The sequence below is a fragment of the Panthera onca genome, chromosome X (assembly GCF_046562875.1).
Source record: "Panthera onca isolate mPanOnc1 chromosome X, mPanOnc1 haplotype 2, whole genome shotgun sequence".
NCBI lineage: Eukaryota > Metazoa > Chordata > Mammalia > Carnivora > Felidae > Panthera > Panthera onca.
In genome coordinates, this window is record NC_138357.1 from 98,204,159 (window position 1) to 98,228,492 (window position 24,334).

The 24,334-nt window shown below is 37.1% G+C and overlaps 1 protein-coding gene across 1 annotated transcript in view; it reads right to left on the minus strand.

The window, feature by feature from the left end:
- The window catches only part of CFAP47 (cilia and flagella associated protein 47), a 544,336-nt gene that overhangs the window by 364,330 nt on the left and 155,672 nt on the right, over positions 1-24,334 (minus strand). The window contains exon 27 of the mRNA XM_081794138.1: positions 2,527-2,627. Within this exon, the coding sequence (XP_081650264.1) occupies positions 2,527-2,627 (101 nt within the window). The remainder of the gene's footprint in view (positions 1-2,526; positions 2,628-24,334) is intronic.

A 24,334-nucleotide genomic window follows, 5' to 3' on the forward strand; every position in this document is an offset into this window, starting at 1 on the left:
GAATGATTCATTGTGGATGCATTAGGCAATGTCTTTTCAACTTACTATCAAATGATAAAAAGTTCATAGTGGGGTACACACCCACATCTGTACCCTTCAACTAAAGTCAATGATTCATATAACAGTTTTTATTTAGCATATTAGCTATAAGAAATAAATCATACTGCTTTAATTTTTGATTTACTTAATATGTTTTAAGATTTCACCTTTATTGAACATATCATACTCTAGGGCACAGTAGCTAAGTGTGTAGGCTCCGAAGCCTTACAAATTTGGTTAGAATTCCCTGGGGCAAACTGTTCAAACTCTTTATGACTCAGTTTCTTAATCTGTTAAGTGAAACTAATAAGAGTATCAACTCAGTCGTTGGGGGAACTAAATGAAATAACAAATATAAGGTAGTTAGCAGAGTACCCTATGCCTAGGAAGCATTAAATATATAATACAAATTATGACTATACTTATTTCTAAAGATATTTTAGAACATTTAAAAATCACGTTTTTCTATAGTAATATTTACTGAAATGGATGCATTATTTTTAATCCACAGATTTCATACTTAATCAAACACTAAGATTCTATTCCCTTTTTTCTTTTAAAGAAATAGCAATATTTTATACAGTAACTCCTCATTTTTTTGGAGGATATTATGAAAACTATGAGTGTTAAAGCAATTATAATAATATTTATAATCGTAATAATAATGAAATGATAATAGTAACAATAATTTATAGCTATTTACTCTATTGAGTCCTCACAAAAGCCTTTTGAAATAGTTATTATTAGTATCCTATTACTCTCCTACCACGCGTATTTTGCTAAATAACAGATGTTTGAGGATTCGAGAATTAACAATGAAAGCATAAGGCAAATGGTGAGATCAGAACACAAAATAGAATTTCCACCCACGTTCTATGATACTTCATCCACTGCTCTTTCTGTTATATTATCTGAAATCTCCCCTACCCCTCAAGTATATTAGAAGAATATAAAAATATAACACCAGCATTGGTCAGAAATCTTTTAAATTTTGAGACTGTGTATAAAATTTGTAATATATATGTGCTTGGAAGGAACAGTCCGCAAGGTGAGAAGAATCCCGGGGAAGTATGGTATGTGGAAGTCCAGACAGAGTTTGAAGAGGGGTTGGGACCGGGGGTCAACAGTATAAACTATTGCTCAGTAGTGAAGTAACAGCAGTAAAGTGGAAGAATGCTCTGCCTCACCCCTGACATGTCCTTCCTGTTAAAGGAAGCTATGGTATTCTAATTATTCAGTTTCCTTTGCTATTGTTCTCCCTCTGTGTGAGAAATTGAGTGGTTTATCTGACTGGTAAATTTGCAAGGAATAAATCAGGAATGCATGGCCTAGATTCACCCTTTTTCCTCTTTGGGAACAAGCCTGTCCACTGAGAAGATATGGCCCCTGTTTCCTCCAGCTGTCATCCTGAACTGGCCCCCAAAGCAGCTAAGAGGGAGGCATAATTTGAAGGGTAAGAGCAAGCAAGATTAGCTGATTAAGTAAGGTCTGAGGATGAAGGGATTCAGATAAAGGAATGGCCTAAGGCAAGAGAGTCTGGCCTCTCTCAGGTTTGTGACAGGAAAGATGATGGGTCAGTTGCACGCTTTGGAAGTTCAGAGTGTTCCTGCCTGATGGTCTCCATTGTTCCTGAAAAGTTCCAGAAAAGGTCATGCCCTGAGACTGAGAGAGAACAGAACTAAAGAGTTTCCAAAGGAGTGGGACACATTTGGAGAAGTGGAGAACAGGAGAAAACCGGTTACAAACATAGAAAAGATATCCAATACAGCACTGAAACAAGGCCTTGACAATATACACAGATGACACGTTTTTCCCACACTTCATCCTTTCTCCTCGTCTGAGACTGATTCCATCATTCTCCTCCATGTCTTACATTGCACATATTGTTCTTAGTCTCTCACCATTTCCTCTGCCGCAACTCCCAGCTGGCCTACTGATCACTCTCCAATTTTAATTCAGCTCACATCCCCACTGTTCCCTTTCCAAATCACTGATACTCAGAAATCACAGAAGGTTCCCACTATTACAGAATAAAGGGTGCAGTGGCCCCTTTATTGCCTGCCTTGTGTCGCCAGTAAGACCCCCATGCTTTTGTTATATTGCCCTTTGCCCAGATTATCCTGTTCAAGATCATTTGTCAAGCTCTACCCAGATGTCACCTTTTCTATAAAGTCATCCCAGACCCCATATGTCAGCATTACCCTCTGCACCACACCCACATCTCCAACACTCCAACTAGCTCATGTACAATACTCTTAATTCAATCTTCTTTGTATTTATTTATTTATGAGTCTTTTACTAGATTTTCAACTTTCGCAATTAAGAGACACTGCCATATTGTACTTTCAGTGCTAAACACAGCTCTTGGAAATGGCAGGAGATTAATAAACATCAGTTAATTTTAAGGTCACTTTATCTTCAGGTGTTGGCTTGGATGACAAGAGCATATACAGTGAGAGTAGGAGATGACAGTCATATCTAACTTACCTTCCTTTAAAATAATTGTTTGTTTATCAAGATGAGTTGCCATATACGGGTAAATAGTAAGAAGACAGTTTTCTGCTGTTCCAGTAACTGGAAGCAAAAACCTAAAAGTGAAAACATTGCATTTCAATAAAATAAATTTTTGAGATGCAGTGAACACAATGAAATATTTTTTATGTATGCTGTATGCCTTAAATGATCAAGACATGAATTATTTATCGTTTTTCTTTTCACCTACTTTGTTTTTCTTAACCACCTACCATATGTATTTTAATGGTGTAAGAATATTTACTTTTAAAGCTTTTAAGAGAGATGGTAAATTTCACTGTCAAGTGTGCTCTAGAACACAGCTTATAATTATGCAGGTTCATAAATGGATTCAGGAAATTTTAGGACTGAAGGAGCCTCAGACTTAATTTAATCACCTTCTTCTTGTAAAGAATCCCTGACAAATGGTATCTGGCTTCAGATGACACTACTAGGGAGACAGTACCAGAGGAAGACCCATGACTCAGAGACAACCCATTTCGTATCTAGAGAGCAGTAACTTCAGACATTCCGTTTCAGGGCAACAGAGAACAAAATCTACAATCTGATCCCCATTATGTTCCTTCAAATACTTAAAAATGGTCACTGTATCTTCTCTAGGCTTTCTCTTTTTCACATTGAAAACATTTATAACATTCAAGGTTTCTTTCAACTACAAGGTCTCCAAAAATTGCACATACCATCTAACTTCTTCAAGTGGTCTTTTGTGTTTGTCCTTTAAATATATCTGAGAACTGAAAGCAATACTACAAAAGTTATTCAACTAGTAGAGTACTACTCCCTTCCATAAACTGCATACTATTATCCTATTTTATAAAAGCAATGTGAAATTAATAAGAACTACAAAACTCCTAGGTTATATTGGGCCTGTCCAATTTATGTGACAACTCTGTCCTTGTACAACTGATTTTTTAATAGAAGTACTATGCTTTATCCATACCACTATAAACATGGATTATTGGTTTTACTTGTGCATTATAACATTTATCAAGATGATTTTACTCTTGAGTCTGCCATGTACTGTATTAGCCCTTCTACACAGTTTACGGTCACTGGCCAAGGTGAAACAAAATCTGGTGTTATAATCCAAGTTGATACAAGTAAAATATAGGATAGGATGAGACTATAAAGAAGTTTGTAGCAATATAATGAGCTGTCAGAGACATTCAAATAAACATGTTATATGTAAATGAATTGATTTTTACCTTAGTTCTGCATATTTTCCCATAAAGAAAGCATTATATTTTTCTCTTTACAACTGATGTGCATTAAAATATTGTGCAAAATATACATATTGAGTACTGTCTTGTTTGACCAACCCTAATCATTCTATTCCATCATCCTAAACACATGTATCAGATAGCCCTATTCCAGATTAAATTGTATTTCTCTATGCAATTGTTTTTTTCTGTATGATGTCCTTTTTAAAATGAAATTGAGAATTCCTCGATAGCATGAATCATTACTTCTATATATGGTGTATTTGTGCTAAATGTAGTGATCGATCAAAATTCCATTAACTGTCCAACTCTGTTTAATTAACATTTCTCAGATTAGATAACACAGTTTACCCACAGATACCATCATCATTGTTATCTTAGAACCAAAAATGTTTTCTGCTTTAACAGTGATTACAGGAAGAGAAAACAAGGAAAAAAACAAACAAAAAAAAACATGATTCCAGCAAATGCTGTGGTGCTCTGCCCTTCTGTCCTTTTCCCCTAGGATGTAATTTCTTTGTGCGAGGCTCCCATCCTCTGGGTGGGCATGGTGGGGTAACTGTCATCTTTTTCAGAGAACCAATGTCAGATTACTAGAGCTGCTGAAAGCCTCAACTGCCTTGGAAATTTATGGTCCCCTGGGTGATGCTGCAGCCAACGCCCCGTGGTGCAGGAGTTTGAAAGCCCAGCTTCTTTGCTTCAAACGGGACAAAAACTCTGTGGTGTAACTTCATCTCCAGAGGATCCCATGGGATCAAGGTGAGGTTGGAGCTTAAATTTCATTTTATGTGGCATGACTGATTCCATGTTCTGCTTCCCTTCTCCCCTTCCTTGTTTTTTCCTGGCAGCCATTCCTTAATAAACCACATATCCATGAATCTTCATCTAAAAGTCAGCTTGGGGACAACCTTACCCAGGACAACAACCAAATGAACAAATACAACCGGTATCACTTAAAACTTTTATAAAATGATGTGGAACTAAAGAACATAAGATTGAAATAAAATTCAATCTGAGAATGAAACAGGAATAAATATATTTTTTTAATGTTTAGTTTTGAGAGACTGCAAGCAGGGGAGGGGCAGAGAGAGAGAGACGGCTATGTACTGACAGGCTGTCAGCAAGGAGCCAGATGTGGGGCTTGAACTTAGGAACCACGAGATCATGACCTCAGCTGAAGTTGGACGCTCAACAGATTGAGACACACAGGTGCCCCGGGAATAGTCTTACTTCTTTCTTGTATAAAACCAGCTCGTCGAAGGTGATAACATTGATTTTACATACTCCTCAAAGTAAAGAATAAACCAACATATACAAAATTCATTTGACGACATTCTTCTATAGAGTAGCACATGATATAGAAATTATACAACTTACACAGCATGGGAATATGGACACTTTAAACACTAACATCATTTTTATCAAACACACATGAAAATAGGGGCACCTGGGTGGCTCAGTTGGTTGAATGTCTGACTCTTGATTTCAGCTCAGGTCATGAACTCACAGTTCGTGGGACAGAGCCCCACGTATGGCTCTGCACTGACAATGCAGAGCCTACTTGGAATTCTCTCTCTCTTTCTCTCTCTGCCCCTCCCCTGCTTGCACTCTCTCTCAAAATAAATGGATAAACTTAAAAAAAAAAAAAAAAAAAAGACCTCCTTTAAAAAAATACATTAAAACAGAAAAGGGACTTGCAGTCAGCAATACTAATACTCTACAATTTAACAAAAATATTTCTGAGAAAATAGGGCACTTTATGGTACCTTATCAGAGAATAATAGTATTATTTATGGATGCTCTATGCCAATCCATATAGCCAGGAACCATTAGTGGTAGACAATTTAGTCTAAAAATATTCAATATTACAATAACAGTAAAATTACTGTAACATTGTACAGTAACAGCGAAGTGACTGTGACATTATGGGTTTCAATTCTATTTGGTAATTTATATAGCAATCTTCAGGCGTATGTGACTTAGAAGAGTTCCAACGGGCAAAAATCAGGATCGAGATACCTGGTAACAGAGGTGATACGATGCAGATGTTGGTGGTGATGGAAATGGGCTTGAACTATTGGGGGCAGCTACTGTGCTGAGCATCTAAAATACATTATTTCACTTATATAAATTTTCTCAACAGTCTTTGAGGATATAAAGTATTAACTTTCTCGACTTTGGTTACAATAACAAGGTCCAGAAAAAGTCAACAGTTGTTTAAAGTCACACAGTTAGGAAACAGAGGGCCCAACTTCAAGTTCAACCTGTCTGAAACAAAGCTATACTCTTGGCCTACTGCATGAGAATGGTTAGCTTCTAGGTCTGTCTCAGTGCACATATACTCAAAGTGACCAAGTCAGGAAAGAGTCTTAGATACGACCATGGATGTAAGCACTTACCAACATTGTTCACTACCTTCTTTTATCATCGATTATCTCATTAAACAATATCATTTTAATACTTCTAGCTGTTCTAATAATGTTAAGTTATATAAGTTCCTATGAGAAGCCAGTTTAAATAAAAGCCTTTTTTTTTTGGAAGAAATAAATATTCTCCTGTATTCTCAGGAAGAAACATTTTATTTCAGATGCTGTCCTAAGTAAATAATAACCAACATTTATAAAAGCAACATAAACACATTCTCCCATTGGACACATGAAAATTCCTACAGAGGTAGAAAGTTTGCAGGTGTGTATGGAAACAAAAGGGACTGCTGTACTCAAAGGGACAACGCAAAATAGGATAGGGAAAACTCTGGCTTCTCTCTATACCGCCACCATGTTAGATACGATTGTCATGTACAAACTATGAATATTTTAGTATGATAAATCAAACAGTAAATACCATAATGTACAGAAAGTCAAATATGGAATGCAATATTTATTTTTATACTTTGTCATTTCAGGCTCGCCTGAAATTTCTCATTAGTGATTGTTTTCCCTCTACCCCAACATTGTACTTTACATTTTTCTAAATTCACAGAATTGAAAGACTAGTAAAATAAACACATAGGTGCCCTTCACCCAGTTAAATTACTATTTCACCACATTTGTTTCTCTCTCTTCTATTAAAAATTTATTTTCTTGGGACATATGGGTGGCTCAGTTAAGTGTCTGACTCTTGATTTTGGCTCAGGTCATAGTCTCACAGTTTGTGAGATCGAGCCCCACATCAGGCTCGATGTCAGCCCTGTCAGCAGCACAGAGCCTGCTTGGAGTTTTCTCTCTCCCTTTCCTCTGCCTCTCTCTTGCTCGCTCTCTCAAAATAAATAAACAAAACAAATTTTTTTTCTTAAAATGTGTGTGTACACAAATCGACCCCCTAAATATTCAGCCTGTATCTCCTCAGAACATTATTCTATATAATCATAATCCTATCATCACTACCATCAAATTTAACATTAGTACAAGAATATTATCTAGTTTGTAGTCCATATTCAAGAGTCCCAGTAATGTCAAAGTCCAAACTGAGAAATTGATTGAAATGGTTTTCCTTTAAACCAAGACAATCTCTGTGTCATTCTTGGGTGGTCCTTCATTAATTGACATTATTTTTAAGAGTTAAAGCTACTTGTTTTTGTCTGAAATATTCTCATTGTCCTCTCATGACTGGATAATTTTTTATTTCCAACAAGAAAATCTCATATGTGCTGTGGCACAGTTCTAGCTCATCCCACCAGGGAGCTCAGCAGGTCAGTGTTCCTCCTTATTAGTGATATAGAGTCTGGTCATTTGGTTATGATAGCATCCATCAGATGTCCTCATTTTTTATACCAACATTTAAAATAATATATATATATTTTTTTTTATATATTTAAATTAAATTAATTAAAATATATATATTTATTATATATATATAATTTATATATCATGAAATCCATCTTTTTAAGATGTACAAATCAGTGGTTCTTAATATTTTACAAAGTTGTATAACCATCACCATTACTTTTTGAGTATTTTCATTGCTTACAAATGAAGCCCTATATATATTAACAGTCGGTCACCATTTGCCTCTCCCCTCAGACCCTACAAATCACTCACCTACTTTCTGTCTCTATGGATTTGCCTATTCTGGATATTTAATAATTGATTAGTAATTAGCAACGGCAAGTAAGAGCAGGTAATAAGTAATGTATGGATAAAATGTTGAGACCATGTAAACATCCCTTCCTCATCAACCTTTCATCCAGGGCATATGAAGTATATACTATGTGTTTCAGTTGGGTAAAGCCTTCTGGAAGGGCTCCTCCAAGTAGCGAGGTCAGTGGCTCTCAAGGTTGACAAGTACAGAGCCAGGTTCCAAAACTGAAAAGCCTGGTGTGAGATTTTATGAAGGATTAGCCTTGATTGCTCAAATGTTTAGTGGGATTCACCAATGAAACCCTCCAGGACTGGACTTTTCTTTGTGGGAAGATTTTTAAAATAATCATTCAATCTTTTTACTTGTTATAAAAATGTTTATATTTTCTACTTCTGGTGCGCCTGGGTGGCTCAGTTGGTTAAGCGTCTGACTTTGGCTCAGGTCACGACCTCACCGTTCAAAATTTGAGCCCCACATCAGGCTCTGGGCTGACAGCTCAGAGCCTGGAGCCTGTTTCAGATTCTATGTCTCCCTCTCTCTCTCTGCCCCTCCCCTGTTCACGCTGTCTCTGTCTCTGTCTCTCTCCCTCTCTGTGTGTGTCTCTGTCTCAAAAATAAACAAACATTAAAATCAATTTATATTTTCTATTTCTTCTTCAGTTAGTTTTGGTCTGTGTCTTTCTAGGAAATTGTTAGTTTCATCTAAATCATCTAATCTGTTGGCATACATATTATTCCCTTCTTTCTGATTTATTTGCATTTAACATGTGTTCCTTTTTTTTAGGATTTTCTAGTTTCCTAAAGTGGAAGTTTACACCACTGATACGAAATCTTTCATCTTGTTTAATATAGGCATTTAAATCTATAAATATCCTTCCAAACATTACTTTAGCTGCATCCCATAAATTTAGATATGGGGTGCTTTCATTTTCCTTTATCTCAAAATATTTTCTAATTTACCTTATGACTTCTTCGTTGATACATTAGTTATTTAGTAGCGTGTTGTTTAATTTTCACATATTTATGAAATTCCCAAATTTCCTTCTGTTAATTTTTAATTTAATTTCATTGTGTTGGAGATCATATTTTGCATGATTTCAATCATATTTAAAACATAGAAACTTGGGGCGCCTGGGTGGCTCAGTTGGTTGAGTGACCGACTTTGGCTCAGGTCATGATCTCACGGTTTGTGAGTTCGAGCCCCGCGTCAGGCTCTGTGCTGACAGCTCAGAGCCTGGAGCCTCCTTCCGATTCTGTGTCTCCCTCTCTCTGTCCCTCCCCTGCTCATGCTCTGTCTCTGTCTCAGAAATAAATAAATATAAAAAAAAAGAATTAAAACATAGAAACTTGTCTCATAGACTAGTATGTAATTATCATAGAGAATGCTTCTTATGCACTTGAAATAAAATGTATTTTCTGTTCTTATTACATGGTATGTTCTATACCTACCTATTAAGACTGCTTGGTTGACAGTGTTTTTCAAGTATTTTATATCCTTACAGATTTTGTTTAGATATTCTTTCCATTATGAACACTGAGGTGTTGAAGTCTTCAACTATTATTTTTGAAGTATCTGTTTCACCTTTCAAATCTGTCAATTTTTCCTTCATAGATTTTGGGATTATTTGTTAGGTGCAGTTCTGTTTTTAATTGTTATATAGTCCTGATGGATTAACAATTTCATCATTACAAAATGTCCATCTTTTCTTTAGCAACGTTTTTTTGTTTTAAAGTCTATTTTTCCTAATGTTATTATAACCATCCCACTTCTCTTATAGGTGCTAACTACATGGTATGACTTTTTCCATCCTTTCAATTTCAACTTATTCATATTTTTGAATCTAAAGTGTTTTGTAAACCATACACAGTTGTAGTTTGTTTTTGTTTGCTTGTTTGTTTTTTACCTGACAATTTCTGCCTTTGGACTGTTTAATCCATTTACATGTAAGGTTATTTTTTATTTTTTTGGATTTTTATCTTCTATTTTGTTTCCTGTATGTTTCATGTCTTTTTTTTTGTCTGTTTTTTATTGCATTCTTCTGTATTAAAGTGGATTGTTTCTATTATACCATGTTAATTGCTCAATGATTTTTAGCTGTTTTTTTTTTTAGTTAAAACTTTTTGGTGGCTCAGGATTACAATATGCACTTCAATTTAGCACCTATTCCAGATTTATACTAACTCAATTCCAATATGCTATAAAACATTGCTCCAATATATCTCCATTCCTTCCTTTTATTGTCACATAGAATTACATCTGTATGTGTTACAGATCCAGTAATCTGTGTTATAGTTGTTTTATACAATTTTATGCTTTGTAGGGGCAAGCGGGTGGCTCAGTCGGTTGAGTGTCTGACTCTTGATTTTGGCTCAGGTCATGATCCCAGGGTGTGGGATCGAGCCCTGGGTCAGGCTCTGCACGGAATGTGAAGCCTCTAAGATTCTCTCTCTCTGTCTTTCTCGCACACACTCTCTCCCTCTCTAAAATAAAAATTATTTTAAAAAATCTTATGCCTTTTTAAGATGTTAAGATAGAAAAAATCTATTTAGTTTTTTATATTAGATTTCATTACCATTGCTAGTTCTCATGTTTTCTTCCTGTGGATTTAATTTATTACACAGTGTTATTTCCTTACTCTGTACAAGTTCACTTCTGCCCATGGCAAAATAATTCACATGTAACTTTACTTACACACAAAAAGGGTGGATATGTTTATTTAAATACTTAATGCTTACCATAACTAGTACTTTGATGTTAGTTAGGCCAATCAATGGGACTAAATCTGGTACCGTAATGTATATTTACAACCATCGAGGTCATCCATGGTGTTGACAGAGAGAAGAATCTCTCTATCACAAGTGAGGACATCAAATATCATTTTGTTAGTCATTAATAACGTTACAGAGTTTTTAGATATTCATTTTTATTAAATCAAAACAGAATGACAAGATTCTTGATGATAATGTGATGCTCACTTATTTGTTTTTTAGTATCTTTCCTTGAGTGGAGAGAAAAGGAATAAAGTTATAGCTACTCATCTGAACACTGCAATAATCCACCATATATGTTATCTGGAGCCCATCAAGGTGCTGTTATTTACGAATATTCACAATCCTAGGAAATATATGCTATTAACCAATTTAGTGACCTTATCACTTATCTAAGTGTGCATAAATCCATGGAAGTATGTTTCACATGTGAATGTATTCCAATGATTTGTATCACAGCAAAGTAAGGGCAGAGAATTCTTCTTGAGTACATGAGAGATGCATCAATATTCATCAAGCCTAGAAATATATGTACATTTAGCAATATTTTAAACATATATCAATTTTTTTTTACTAGTATCACCTCATTTTTAGTCTGCCCAACAATCTGGAAGTAATCCCGTAATTGATGTAAACCATTTTTGAAATCTTAAAATCTCTCTTTAGGTCTAGTCTCACATTTTGAAATCATTAACTTTGATTAATATAGTATATCAGTACGTTTTATTCTTAATTTAAGTGTTCTTAGGGGAAAATATAGCGGTTACCATTTTATGGGATTTCCAGGAAAGAAATGTGACATAAAGCAAAATTTATCACCAAAATTTACCATTTGTGTCTATGCAGAGATATATATATCACTTTTTTTTTAATATTTATTTTTGAGAGAGAGAGAGGCAGACTGCAAGCAGGGAAGGGGTGGAGAGAGGGAGAGATGGAATCGGAAGTAGGTTCCAGGTTCTGAGCTGCCTGTCAGCACAGAGTCTGACACGGGGCCCGAACCCACGAATCGTGAGATCATGACCTGAGCGGAAGTCAGACGCTTAACTGACTGGGCCACCCAGGCGCGTCAAGAGATGTATATCATTAATGTACAAATAATGTGCTTGTTTTCATGAAGGTAGGTATATAAATTTATTATATTTCAAAAATACCCAGAAAAACTTTAACTTTAATCAGAAATACAAATTACTTCAATACAGTAAAGGGCACTATCTTTAGCCTCCAAAAGTAGAACTGCTAAATATGGCAGCTTGCTCTACAATGTGATTAATGCAATAATGCCTATTAAAGCTGAGTTGAAGAATTATTTGTAAGCTGAGTGAATCATTAGCTATTCTGCTGCTTGCATCATTATATACTTAATGTTTAATTCCAAAAAAACTTACTGCCGAAGCTCTAGCTATTAGATACAATATATGGGTCAGCATTTGCAACCTGATGAAACCAAACACTCAAACTCTCTCCATGAGAACATGAGCTCATATAAAACAAACAAACAAACAAAAAAGGTTATTTTTGCTAAATTATTTCTAGAATGCCATAGTGCACTTTACTTTAAAAGATAACCATGATCTAGCTAAAACACAGAGTAGGTAGTTTTTACATGTTAGTTTCATTTTCTCTCTTAGAAGATTTCTGGATATATATGTATTTTTAATGAATATAGCAAAAAAATTAAGAATTTATGATTTGAAATATCTGGAATCAATCCATTCTCAGGAAGAGGTTTTGTTTGTTTTTTTGTTTTTCTTTTTATTAACAATAACACAGACTAAGATGAGAGTTGGTCAGAGTTGGAGGCCATCAACTCTGTGTCATGGTGGAATCTCCTCTAAGAGAATGCCTTGCAAAAAATCATTTCCCTAACTATTTGGCCAAAGACCTGAAATCCCACCTTGAATATACTCGAATATAGGCTGCACTAGTATCCCATTAGTTTATGCAAGGCTGAGATCAAGATCACCTATACAGTATATGTAAGACAAGTATCATCAAAACCTAAAGTAGAATCCTGAACTACCTTTTTCATTTTAGCATGGAAAAAATGAATTCAACTTCCTGTCACTGACACTTCTTTATGGAGACTTATTTAGAAGTAATAGGAAAACACGACATCCAGCAAGACTCTGGAAGATCCCATTATCTGCAAACACCTATGTGCTGGCTGCAAAATGCGGTTGGAGACTGATTCTCACAGTTACAGGGAGTATGTTGTTAAGATCAAAGGGCAAACATGTGCTGCTGGATTTGGAAATCAGAAAAGAAAACTCTTAAAATACAATAACCCTGAGGTAAACAGTTGTCAAGACAACAACAGAGTATGAGAGGGGGAAAGACAGTCATCAAAGAAAGTATAAAACAAACAAAAAAAGTATGAAACCTAATAAATTTGCAATGGCCACTCAGTAAATTGACTGATAAGGTTGGGAGTTTTACTAGGGACTACAAAGGCTCCATTTGGGAGATTAGTAAAACAAAGGATATTTTGTTAACATATCTGACATCTGCTCAGATCACGATTTCACCGTTCCTGAGTTCGAGCCCCGTGTCAGGCTCTGTGCTGGCAGCTCGGAGCCTGGAGTCTGCTTAAGATTCTGTGTCTCCCTCTCTCTCTGCCCCTCCCCTGCTCTCTGTCTCTCTGTGTCTCTCTCTGTCTCTCTGTCTCTCTCTCTCAAAAATAAATAAAATTTAAAAAATTGATTTGATTTGCCTTTAATTCACATATATACTGCTTTTCTAAAATGTTTATTTATTTATTTTAGAGAGGGGGAGAGGCAGAGAGCGATGGGGAGAGAGAATCCCAAGTAGGCTCTGTGCTATCAGCACAGAGTCTGACACAGGGCTCAAACTCACGAATCAGGAGATCATGACCTGAGCCAAAATCAAGACTCATACGCTTGACCAATTGAGCCACCCAGGCACCCCCATATATACTGCTTTTTAATTTTCTTTCATTTCAAAGGTTTGTTGATGTCCAACATTGCCATCAGTCACCATGTCCTTATATTGATTCAATCAAAATCACTCTCGTTCACCACTTTCTTTTTCATTGTAACTACTATCACTGTAGTTCTGTGCTTCTTCAAGCGTCAGTCTGGGATAGTTTATTTATTGGGCTCTCCACTTCTAGCCTTTGTATTTTCATAGTCCCCTGACACATAAATATCTTTTCTCTCTCATCTATCTCCTTAGAGGCAAAGGCCAGTGAACAGCACATAGAAGACACTTGGAAGTTGTGAGCACATACACAGATGGATGGATGGATGGATGGATGGATGGATGCATGGATGGATAAAGTGACTGACATCTTCATTCCGGATCCATTTGAGCTAACAGAAAAGACCACTTCATAGCCATCACCAGGGACACAACAAGTATACTATTTAACTTCAAATTAACATAGTTTGGGTTTACTGGAAGAAGCCAGTCCTGGGTTTAAAAGGTTTATTAGAATCAACACCTGTGTAAGAAAGAGGGTGGAGGTAGAGTGGAGAATAAGAGCAAGAAGGTGGGCTGCAGACTGTGGAGAACAGGATGATGTAGAACAGCCTTATCGGCCTAATAAGGCCAACTGGGCAGGGAGCTTGGGATTGCCTTTCAGAATTTCTGCCATTGGTCTAAAATGTCTAGCCCTCTAAACCTGCCTGAGTCAGTCAGGGAATGCAGGCTTGCCTGGTGGAGTGTAACCTTAGACCAAGTGGAGTTGTGACAGATTCTGTAGGAACTGACAAATGGAAGTAGGTGGCTGACTTCATTCCACATGGTTGGGCAGCAAATCCTACCTTGAAGCCACAGTAGGAGGTTCAGTCCCATGGATTTCTTACTGATCAACCCACTTTTATATTGATTTCTAAATCAGAAAAATCTAACAGGTGAGATGATCATTTGCACAGCAAGATGTACAGACTGCTAACCCCAAATGCTTGGTGGTTTACAAATGAGGAGGGGCATATTGGTCAACTAAAGCAACTCTGACTAAGTGAGGAGAGACTAAGTGACTAGTCAAGGGCCTCCCATCTCTCCTAAATCTGTGGAGCCCTTTGCAGAACAGAGAATCTTGAGGCACTTGTTAGAATTCTACTGACTATAAATGTGAAATGCCCCTTCTTAGTCAATTTTCCTCTGACATAGCTCTTATCCATCAGTATGAATTCATGGTGTATGTCACCTATCACTCTTCTTTTGCAATGACTATCATCTGAATACTTAATGGCCAAGGTGATGCTGTATAGTATTTAAAGTTATGGTTTCAAGTGGGAGCCAAGTGAATGCAAGTAGACAATACTTTTACTTTGAAAGTAAGGGCATGACTGAGTCCTCCAAGATTCACTATGACGATATTCATCTTTAAATAAAATTTAAGCAGTTCAATGATTAATTTAAGCAGTCTGCTAAAATTCTGAAAAACTGTTATTAAAAGCATTTTTTCTCTATCAGTTTCTATTTGGTTGGAATACTGAAAGTGTTCAGGCTAAAGGTAAAGGTCAAAGAAATTTAAGTAGTAAAATTACATAAAATGAAGAATATTAAAATAAGATAGTTGAATACATTTAATGAAAGTGTTAAAATAAGAAACGCTTACTAATATTGTTAGTTTTAAGTTGGATGCAAATTTAAAAACAAGAAATTCCAACTAGTTGTACCATATTCTGCCTTCTTTTTAAAAGTTTTTTTTTTTGTTTGTTTATTTTTAGAGAGAAAGAGAGAGCAGAGGAGGGGCAGAGAGAGATAGAGGGAGAGAGAGAACCCCAAGCAGGGTCTGGTGCTGTTAGCATGGAGCCCAAAGAGGGGCTTGAACTCAAGAACCCATGAGATCATGACCTGAGCTGAAACCAAGAGGTGGATGCTTAACCAATTGAGCCACCCCGGTGTTTCATATTCTGCCTTTCTTTTAACTTGAGGGAAATAAATGAATTTTGATTTCTACCACCCTCTGTAAGCATACAGCATAAGTATCAATATGATCTATCTAATGTGAAATGCTCAAAAATAGAGCAATAATTATAGAAAACTAATGGCCACATAAATTAAACCAGGTTGCAATGGGAAAGAAATACATAAGAGATCTCTAGGGCAGCAGGGATGCTATATTTCTGGACCTGAGTGGTAGATACAAGAGTGTTTGTAAATTAATTTCACACAGTTTTATCTAAGTTGTTTCAAGAAGAGCAAAAACCTTTCCAAACAATTAATCAAAAAAGCAACCTCAAATTGATACTGCTGTGGTAGTTGAAAATTATCACCATGGAAGTATCATGTGCACTAAGTACAAATTTAGAAGTGTTTGGGAGTTTCTTTGCAAATGTGGAAGTGATGCTGGCATTTACAAATTGGGAATGTTAACACAAACATCTCCCTACATTATCTCCAAATTAAGATTATAATCAGCAAAGACAGCAGGAAGTAACCTTTAGTAGTCAATAGAGAAAAACCCACGCCATTCCCCAAAGTATGTGAACAAAGCCCTTCTTACTAATAACAGATCAACAATACCAATATACTTGTTTGAAGGAATCTAAAATGCAGAATGGACAAACACAGAAGTCAGGATAGGTTTAAAAACAAATCTAAGGATTTAATACAATCACAAAAGGATAAACATAACTGAGCACCAAAAGGAATATTACAAAAGGCGGGGCTAGCGTCCACAGTCCTGCCACCTTCCTCCACACACAGTTCCTACTGAAAGGACAAGTGCGCTGGCAGAAACTAGGCACCAGTGCCAGGGCCGTTCGGGCCTTGCAGAACTTCTGGTGAAGAAGACCAAATCTGCTTTTGCCTGAAAGCCTCAAATGTCTGAAATGCAATTAGAACACCAAGAGGGATTTACAGAATGTCAAACTTAATAAAATACTGGAAGTACTGAAAAGGGGAAACGGCTGTTCCTACTTCAGCTGGAATCTGCTGTGCCCAGAATCCATCCTCTTCTTGATAAAAACAGAATCCCCCTCCCAAGAGTCAACAGGCCACATAGCCATGCAGGTACACACACTTGCACCTAGGCCTGCCCACGGGACTAAGCTTGGGTCAGTGACACATTGGTAAAGGTGATGGGTGAATGTCCTAGATCATCTCCTTAAAAATTTTTGACCTACAGTCCCCGCATTCTATTCTATTAGCGTAGAGATAACAGCAGCAGACTTTGGAAGCTGTACCTTAAAGGTGACAGAGCTAGCCCACAAGTCCCAGACTACCTTCCCACTTCATTCCGTTGTGTGACTTATGCGGGGGAAAAACCCACAGACTAATTAGGCATATTATCTTAAAAACAACCTTTATTTATGTCTATATCTATGTACACATATATTTCTCCATACATACACACCTAGAATTGCATATATTTGCGTAACCAAAGGTAATATATGAAAAGATACTACATTTTTAATATAACATGTGACCATGTATGTGGAATTAAAAGGCAGAAAAGCTATTAATGGTATTTTCAACTTTTGCAATGTTTGAATTGTTATAATAAGCTCCGTTTTGTTATTTAAATGCCTGATTTTCTATGTATAAAGCAATTGAATATTATAACTGCAATCAAACATAATCCTGTTAAGGTATTTCCTTGATTAATCAATTCAAATTTACAAATAGGTAAGGGACTGAGTAGCCAGACAGGGTTTGAGTATGGCAAGTTGAAGAGAACCCGACTAATAGGTCACTAGGCAGCAACTAACTGCGTGGGGATCCGACTTCTCAGAGCTCTGCGAAGACCAGCAATCAGGCAGGTGCTCATAAACAGTAAGGGAGAGACAAAGTACAAGACATTGGAATTTCCTCTAAAATGAAAAGTCTCTAAGCAGGGCAGAGAACTATCACTGGCTCCAAAGAGAATGGGGTTAAAGAGAAGGAAAAAGGAGGAAAAGACAGAAACCAAATCATCTGTGGTTAACTTTTCTTTCTGCAACCTGTGTTAAAAGCACTATGATCTGGGGCACCTGGGTGGCTCAGGTGGTTAAACTTCTGACTTCGGATCAGGTCATGATCTCACAGTTCGTGAGTCCGAGCCCTGCATTGGGCTCTGTGCTGATGGCTCAGAGCCTGGAGCCTATTTCAGATTGTGTGTCTCCCTCTTACTCTCTGCCCCTCCCCCAGTCTCTCTCTCTCTCTCTCTCTCAAATAATAATAAAAAAAAAAACATTAAAAATAAAAAAGCACTATGATTTTCATAATCTGAGAAGACATGGTAAATACCATATTGGAAGTTCCTGGGCTTTTGAAGTTTCTGTGCAAATTTTAAGTACTAACATGTTGCTATATGTGAATGATGAACAAAGCACAATTACGAAATTTTTCTGTTGATAGTGTATTATAATACACCGGTACCCTATGTTTTGATTAAATATAAATATGCTACTTTCTAATTGAGACTGTGTTACAATCCTATGCGTTGTCTTAACAGATCTACCATGAAAATAACGTTCTTCATAGAATGAAGGTGCCATTACAAACAGCCTTCCACAGACCTAGGTCAAGGAATAAGGAACAGATGATTATATCAGAACAAAGCACAGCCCCTTATGAATTCGACTCCCCCCGTACTGCCTATTCTATCTATACACACAACATCAAGAAAGGTGGACAAATACACAGTATTATGTACAATCCAGCCCCCCAAAACATGACAGACAATGTTTCAGGGGAGTATTCCAACACTGTCTTCAGTTACGATCTGTTAGCTGGTTATTGACATATTCTTGAGATTTCCTATTGTCTGCATTTCAGCAGCCACAATGCTAAAATTCTGGATGGCTCATTGTTAATGGACAGCAGGTTTGAGCTAAGAAAGTCCTAAATAACTGCTCTTCTTAATATATAAGGGGAGTTTTGAATAACTCAGAAGCTGCTTCTAGCTTCTGTAGAGGTCCTTGGCTCACTTTATACACTTATTTTAAGTATTAATTTAAATGCCCGTTTAAGTACATATTTACAGGCTTTTTTTTTTTTTAATGTTTTATTTTTGAGAGAAAGAACACAGGTGTGCACCAAACAGGGGAGGGGAAGAGAAAGAAGGGGACAGGATCTGAAGCAGGCTCTGTGATAACAGCAGAGAGTCCCAGGTGGGGTTGGAACTCACAAACCATGAGATCATGACCTAAGCCAAAGTTCGAAGCTTAACTAACTGAGCTTATTTACAATAAGCCTGTAGGGGCTTATTATGGGGCCCTACAGGCTTATTGTAAATATTGAAATATCCCAAAAAGTCACATACAAAGCAGATATCAATATATACTACAGTTACTAAGGTCACATTGCCAACCTGAATGCATTAATGCTCTACGTGTTTGACTCTGGGTCTGATTCATTCCCTGCTAATCTCCTTTATGTGATGCAAGTTCCTGCCCCTTCAAAAACAGTAAGGTGTCTGGCAGAGGCAGACTAAGAGTACTTTTAAAAATACTAGACTCAGAACCAAAGTTTCCAGGTGCATACTACACAAATACCGAATTATGCACTGACTAAAACAATAATTAGAATCACCTTTCATTATTCCTCATTTTCTTTTTATTGTATTGAATGCTTTAAAAAACAACACAATTCCAATTTAAGTGATTGTCAATGTCAATGTGCTATTATTTTAATAAGAGTGAGCCTAACAAGGTTTATTATGCATCAAAAATGTTTTTGAATCCATAACAGGTTGATAAAATGCTACTGTATAGAGAAAAAGATATAATTAAGAGTTCTACATTCTCAGTTTTAACCAAAAGATCTGCACATTTTAAAATATATTTCTCCGCTAGTGAAATGTTCAGTATATTTGTAATTAAGACCATGGGTTTTACCTCTAAATTTAGAATGGAATAACTATCACATATCAATGAAGAAGGTAGAAAATTACAATTTGTCATTTAAACTTTATTAATGCATTAATTTATCTATATATGCAAAGTCCTTATTTTCCTTTTTTTAATGTCAGAAGACATAAAGAATCCAGTACCTTCAAACCAGCAACTTGCAAAAACACAAAAACAAAAACAAAAACAGAAACAAGACTGTGACTCATTCTTTTTCAGAAACGATCAAGACGTTTGCCACACAGTATCTTACTCCTGATTACGAAAAACCACAAACTCATATGGAGTTAAGTGACCGACTATATCAGGCAGGACCCAGGAGTCCGTGTGCCAGGAAATTCACAGAGCAGGCTTTAGTGGGAACTTCACTGCTAAAGATACTGAAGCTTCTAAACACCAGCCAATCTCAAATGTGTGGGACCACTTCTCCCAAAGTCATTAGGACTACATTAACTATGTTTTTTGGATACAAAACTGCATTTCGTACAGCAAAAAGGGTGACATTAAAATATCTATCTCTGAAGATCAGTGAATTCTACAATCTAAAAGAGAGGTGCCTATAAATATGTAATGTAAGCACCTGACAATTAGATTTTCTGATTGTAATGTTAAGTGCCTGACATTAGGCTTGATTGCAGAGGCATCCACTTCAAAGACATGCATCTGAAATAAACAAATTGCCAGCTATACAACTAGAAGAGCCAGGGTACCCAGGCCAGAGATCTCTGGTTAACCTAGGTAACTGACCCTCTGAATACTTGCTTTTCCCTTCCCTCACTTTAATTTCTGCTCTTATATTTTAAAATCACTAATAAAGAGTGAACCCCTGAAACCCTAGGTACCCCACTCTCAACCCCAATAAAGGCAGAACACCAGGCTTGCACACTCTTTCTACTGGCGGCCTCACTGTGTGGCCCCGAGTGTGCCTTATACCCTTAAAAACATGTGAGTAATAAACTGTGTTTTTTCAAACTTCCCTGCTGTTTGTTACTGAGGTGCATCTTGCAGTCATGATAAGAATCACCAAGGTCTCAGTCCAGCCACAAGATGTACTCTGAAAGGGGAAGTGTGTGTGGGGACGCAGCACAAATAGCACAGGTGCAGGTGAATGCTCCCAGCATTTCTAGCCAATAGTCACTATTGATAATGTGAGATTGACCCAAAAGAAAATAGTACAGAATCTTTCCATCTCTGGCTATGACAGGCATTAACCCTTTAATTACTAAGTCTTGAGGGGGCCCAGGGTTCAAAAGGAGCGTTGGAGGCAGGCCAGGCACCAGCGTGAGGACCTAGGACAGTGGCTGGTTACCAACCAACAGAGAAATATTTCAAAGATTTTAACCACTGGCAAAGATACGCACCACTGTGTGCCACGTAATCAGCAGCCATGATTTTAGTTCAACCTCATGTACCAAACAATCCTGCACTATTCTTCCTGTATATTTCCAATCAACCTCTCATTCAGAACATAATATGTGGTTCAACTTGCCTCAAAATACCAAAATCTTCCTCTTCAAGTAATGGGTTATATGCCACATGACATACCAAAACGTGAAAAATAATTTTATTCAATTTTCTTAGTAAACCAACCATGTTGTAACAACAAAATCCTAGGATATGAAAAGTTAAAGGGTGGGGGAGGGGCGCCTGGGTGACTCAGTGGGTTAAGTGTCTAACTCTTGATATGGACTCAGGTCATGATCTCAGAGTTCATGAGATCAAGCCCCTCATCAGGCTCTGCACTGACAGTGCAGAGCCTGTCTGGAATCATCTCTCTCCCTCTCTCTCTGCCCCTCTCCTGCTTGTTCTCCTTCTGTCTCAAAATAAAGAAACATTAAAAAAAAATTTTTTTTTAAAGAAAAGTTAACGGAAAGCAAAGTTGTGTGATAGAGATAATGGGATTTGATCTCAAATCTAGGTTATTTCCCTCCATAGCTGGGTAAGGGTTGAAAAGAGAAATAGTGCCTCAATTTCCTCTGCTATAAATTGGGAATTTATACTTTACAATGCAGATCACTTAAGCAGATTGGGTTAGATAATGTATTAGCAAATAAAGCAAACCTACTCTAAAAGAAAGATGGGTAAAGATTCTCACAGCAATGCCATTTTCTAGTGTTAATATCATTTCTTTCCAAATATTTAAGTGTTCCCCTCTTAAACCTAATCTCTCTTGATGGCATTTTCCCTCATTCAGTCCTTTTAGGTCCAGTGCTTCATGAACTTTACTGTGCACATTAATCACCTGAGGATATTTTTAAAACACAGATGTTGTTTCCTAGATCCAGAATGAGATCACAAATTCTGCCTTTTACAGGAGCTCAGTGTCTGTCCAGATCAGCAACCTCAGCATCAAATGGGAACCTGTTCGACATCCAAATGTGCATGCCCCACCCAAGACTTACTAAATCAGCCCCGGTCTGCAGATGGGCTCAGAATCTGTCCTAATAAGCCCCCTGTGTGAGTCATATCTAGGGTCAAGAATGCTCTAGAGCAAGGGTTCTCAACTTTGACTTCCCATTAGATTCAAATGGGGAGGTTTCTAAAATTTGCAATGTGCAGGCGGCCCTCCAGACAAACTATATCATAGTCTCTGGGTTGGACTGAGGCTACTATAGTTTTAAAAAACTTCCCAGTGTCCAGTTTCTACTGTCCAGTCATGAGAAGCACTGCTCTAGAAGGAAAAGAAAAAAATCACCACAACATCTATTTGATAACTAAGGAATTTAGATTTCTTTCATTTGGCTTAAATTTTAATTTTTAATAGCTCACGGTAGCTCCCTTATAAAATAAGTGAAGTTTTTCCTTTGCTCTAAAGTTATTCAAATTAAATTTGGGTATTAAAAACCCAGGGAAGATACCATTTTGAGCATAAGAGGTATGTGTTAAATGGGATTTAAAAAAATGCATGGAGTACCTCAGAGTTCTGACGTACCACATTTCCAACCATGAAGCCTCAGTTTGTATTTTCTCTTTAAAAATTTTTTTAAAAAATATTTATTTTTAGAGAGAGAGAAAGAGAGAGAGAGCATGAGCAGGGGAAGGACAGAGAGAGAGAGAGAGAGAGAGAGAGAGAGAGAGAGAGAGAGAGAATCCCAAGCAGGCCCCACATTGTCAGCACAGAGTCTGGTGTGACACTTGAACTCATGAAACGTGAGACCATTACCAGAGCCAAAACCAAGAGTCAGACGCTTAAACGATCGAACCACCCAGGTGGCCCTGTGTTTGCTATTTTAACAAAGAGGACTACTAACTCAGGTTAACCTTCTGGTCACCTGAAACATACAGGTGAAATCAACTCTTGATTTTACAAAAGTAAACACCCTATGTTGGGGATTAATCACAGTAAAATAGTAAGATGTTTTTGGCATCCTTAGGATTTCCATGAAATTAATCTCCCAAAGCCATAACCTTCATTCTTTGCAAGGTCTGGGTAAAGTGCCAGTCAAACTTACAAAGCAACACAAAGCATCAAGACTTTATTCTCAATTATAAGCTCCTTCAGGATATAATGTTCCCCTCTCCTCAACTTGCTGTGCAGAAAAAGGGATTACAACATTCTGGCATCTCTTAATCAATTTGTTCTCTGCATGAATTCCCAGATCAGATACATTTTCAAACATAAAAATAAACATCAATACTGAAACATAATATTAACGATGTGGAAATTCCCCAAAGCAATCCTTAACCCTATGATAAATGAACTGCCCCTGTCCATTCTTCCCCTCACTTCAGGGTGGATCCAATCATTCTCTTAATAGAAGAAAATTCCCATCTCTATAGTAGCCACTGGAATCATTCTGGAGATCTAAAATAGTGATTTTAAAACTAATGCCAATTCTAGAACATTTACTCAGTTATTGCAACATGCCAGCACAGGGACTGTTCTAGGCAAGTACCTTACAACTATTTTCACATTAAATTCTCACAATCACCATCTGCTCCAATCATCATATCCTCAGAAATGCTTTATCTGTCTGATACACGGAGGTACCCCTTACTTTCCATCTCATTAAACTTATATAATTTCCTCATTAATCTATGATATAATAGTATTTATCAATTTTTGTTTCTTCCATTACAATAGAAGCTCCATGAGGCCAGGAACTTTGTTTTGACCTCAATTCTAGAAGAAAACCAGGTTTATTATTGCCACTTTGTAGATACTGAATGAATGAATGAATGAATGAGAAAACTAGTCGAGAAACAAGAAGCCTTTTCATGAACAAAAGGGATAATTTTGGAAGCACAAGTTTTTGGTGGTAGGGAATGACTGGCTAACCTCATTACTGTTCAAAAGTCATGGATGTTGCATTTTTTCACTGGCTCAGAACCAAGCAATGGCTCCTCACTTCATTCAATGTAAAAATTCAAATCCTTAAAATAACCCCAAAGGTCCCATTGGGTCTGGGGCTGCTGTTACCTCTCCAACCCTTTCTCCTAAATTCCTCCCTTGGCTCCTTCTACTTAGGTTGCACAGGCCTCTTTGTAAGCATCCACCTGGATGACCCTGCATCAGCTATCCCCTTGGTCCGAAAGGATATTACCAGATATCTTTTGAACTGCACTCTCTCCTTCCCATCTCTCAGATCCCATCCTCTTAAGGGAAACACTCCTTATCACACTATACTTTACTGAGACCTAGTCACTCCCTCTCTGGTACTCCCCAAGACATTACCCTGTTCTTGTACTTTTTGCTATAACCTCCAACAATAACCACGTACCAGACTTACCCTTTATTATGTGTACTGTTTCTTGTCTCTTTTCCCCTGCTAGACTCTAAGCTCCACAGGGCAGGTATCATGTTGTGATCTATGAAGTAACCCCTAGTGCTTAGAATGGTGTCTGGTACATGGTGGACATTCAATAAATACTTGTTGAATGAAAGAATGAA